General features: G+C 45.3%; 1 protein-coding gene across 1 annotated transcript in view; it reads left to right on the plus strand.

Annotated features, from left to right (window-relative positions):
- Nucleotides 1-432: 432 nt before the first annotated feature.
- Nucleotides 433-1,722, plus strand: part of LOC105528149 (myosin-11-like) — a gene marked incomplete at its 5' end in the record, with an annotated part of 97,322 nt that continues 96,032 nt past the window's right edge. Inside the window, 1 exon segment of the mRNA XM_011964760.1 lies at nt 433-576. Within this exon segment, the coding sequence (XP_011820150.1) occupies nt 433-576 (144 nt within the window).

The following is a 1,722-nucleotide window of genomic DNA, read 5'->3' on the forward strand; positions in this document are numbered from 1 at the left end:
ACCACTGCACTCCAGCCTGGACGACAGAGTAAGACTCCGTCTCAAAAGAAAAAAAAAAAAAAATGAGTAAAGGTCAATCTAACTCGTCTGACAGCTTTGTCTCTGAAGACAAGGTGCCTCTGGACAATTGAGGTAAAGGCATCCCTTCCTCCAGGTAGATGCAACTTCGTTCCAGGGATTCTGGCTTAGCAAGCAGAACCAAGGCTGGATATCAGCTGCAGTCACTGGAGCAGTGCACAACCTGCACCACTGTGCAAGGCTAGCAGTGGTTGGTATGGTTGTCTACATGATGATGCATGAGGGTTTTAAACAGTCCAAGCCTTGAGAAAGGGAAAGGAATTATGATGGCCCAGACCCTTGACCAGATCTCCATCTCATGTTGAAATTAGAAGCGTGTCTTGTTGACCCTGAGCCCTCTTCCTCTCCTTCTAGGTGACTTGCTTTTGGAGGGCTTCAACAACTACACCTTTCTCTCCAATGGCTTTGTGCCCATCCCAGCAGCCCAGGATGATGAGATGTTCCAGGAAACCTTGGAGGCCATGGCGATCATGGGTTTCAGCGAGGAGGAGCAGCTATGTAAGCCTCACACCTTGAATCTGGAGGGTAGCCTGCCTGGGTACCAATGGAACCTGTTAAGAATTCTTCTCTGGTCAGGACAGATTTCTGCTCTCTGAATTCCCCACTTTCCATTAAAAAAAAAAAAAAAAGGGAGGAAAATGAATTTTATTCTAGGTGGTTTGTTTGTTTTTTGTGTTGTAGAAAAGTGGCTGTATAACTAGGACTCTTTTAGTTGCAAGTAACCCAAGCTGGCTTAAACCAAAGGGAAAGTGACTAACTCACAATGTTGAAAAGTTCAGAGAGGTTGGGCACAGTGGCTCAGGCCTGTAAACTCAGCGCTTTGGGAGGCCAAGGTGGGCAGATCACTTTAGGTCAGGAGTTCGAGACCAACCTGGTCAATATGGTGAAACCCTGTCTCTACTAAAAATACAAAAAAGTTAGCCAGGGATGGTGGTGCACACTTGTAGTCCTAGCTACTCGGGAGGCTGAGGTGGGAGGATTGCTTGAACCCAGAAGGCAGAGGTTGCAGTGACCCAAAATCATGCCACTCCACTCCAGCTTGGAAGATGGAGCTAGACTCCATCTCAAAAAAAAAAAAAAAAAAAAAAAGTTCAGGAATTCAAGCTTCAGGTATAGTGAGATCTAGGTGCTCAAAAGATGTTTCTAGAACCTAATTTGTCTTCTATCTCTCTCTTGACTACATTGTCTCTCTATAGGATGCAGTTTGTTGACAACGATATGGCTGGGTTCCAGCCCTTAAATTCTTTGAGTTTATGTCTAAAGAACAGAGTAGATTCCCGGCTTAACTTTCTGAACGGAGTGTCATTGACTCTGACTGGTTGATATGCACATTCCTGAGCTATGCAACATAGGCAGGGTTGTGGAAAGCACAGGGTGGTTTCACTATGGTCCCTAAGAATGGATTCTTGGAGCTGAAGATAGAGATGTTGGCTTCATCAGAAACATGTGGGAGGGGGAGTGATCGAGGCAGTGGTTTTACTCAGGCTCTTCCTGGAGGAGTTGCTCTGGTGATCGATTGATATTGATCAAAATCACCCAACCAATGGCCAAGAAACATACTGGGTCTTGAGAACAGGACAGCTCAGAAAGAAATACTTGTTCAGGACACTGTGTTTTCAGAAACACTTTTCCTTCTGGGTTAGA

The sequence above is a fragment of the Mandrillus leucophaeus genome, unplaced genomic scaffold, assembly GCF_000951045.1.
Source record: "Mandrillus leucophaeus isolate KB7577 unplaced genomic scaffold, Mleu.le_1.0 Scaffold703, whole genome shotgun sequence".
Classification (NCBI taxonomy): Eukaryota; Metazoa; Chordata; class Mammalia; order Primates; family Cercopithecidae; genus Mandrillus; species Mandrillus leucophaeus.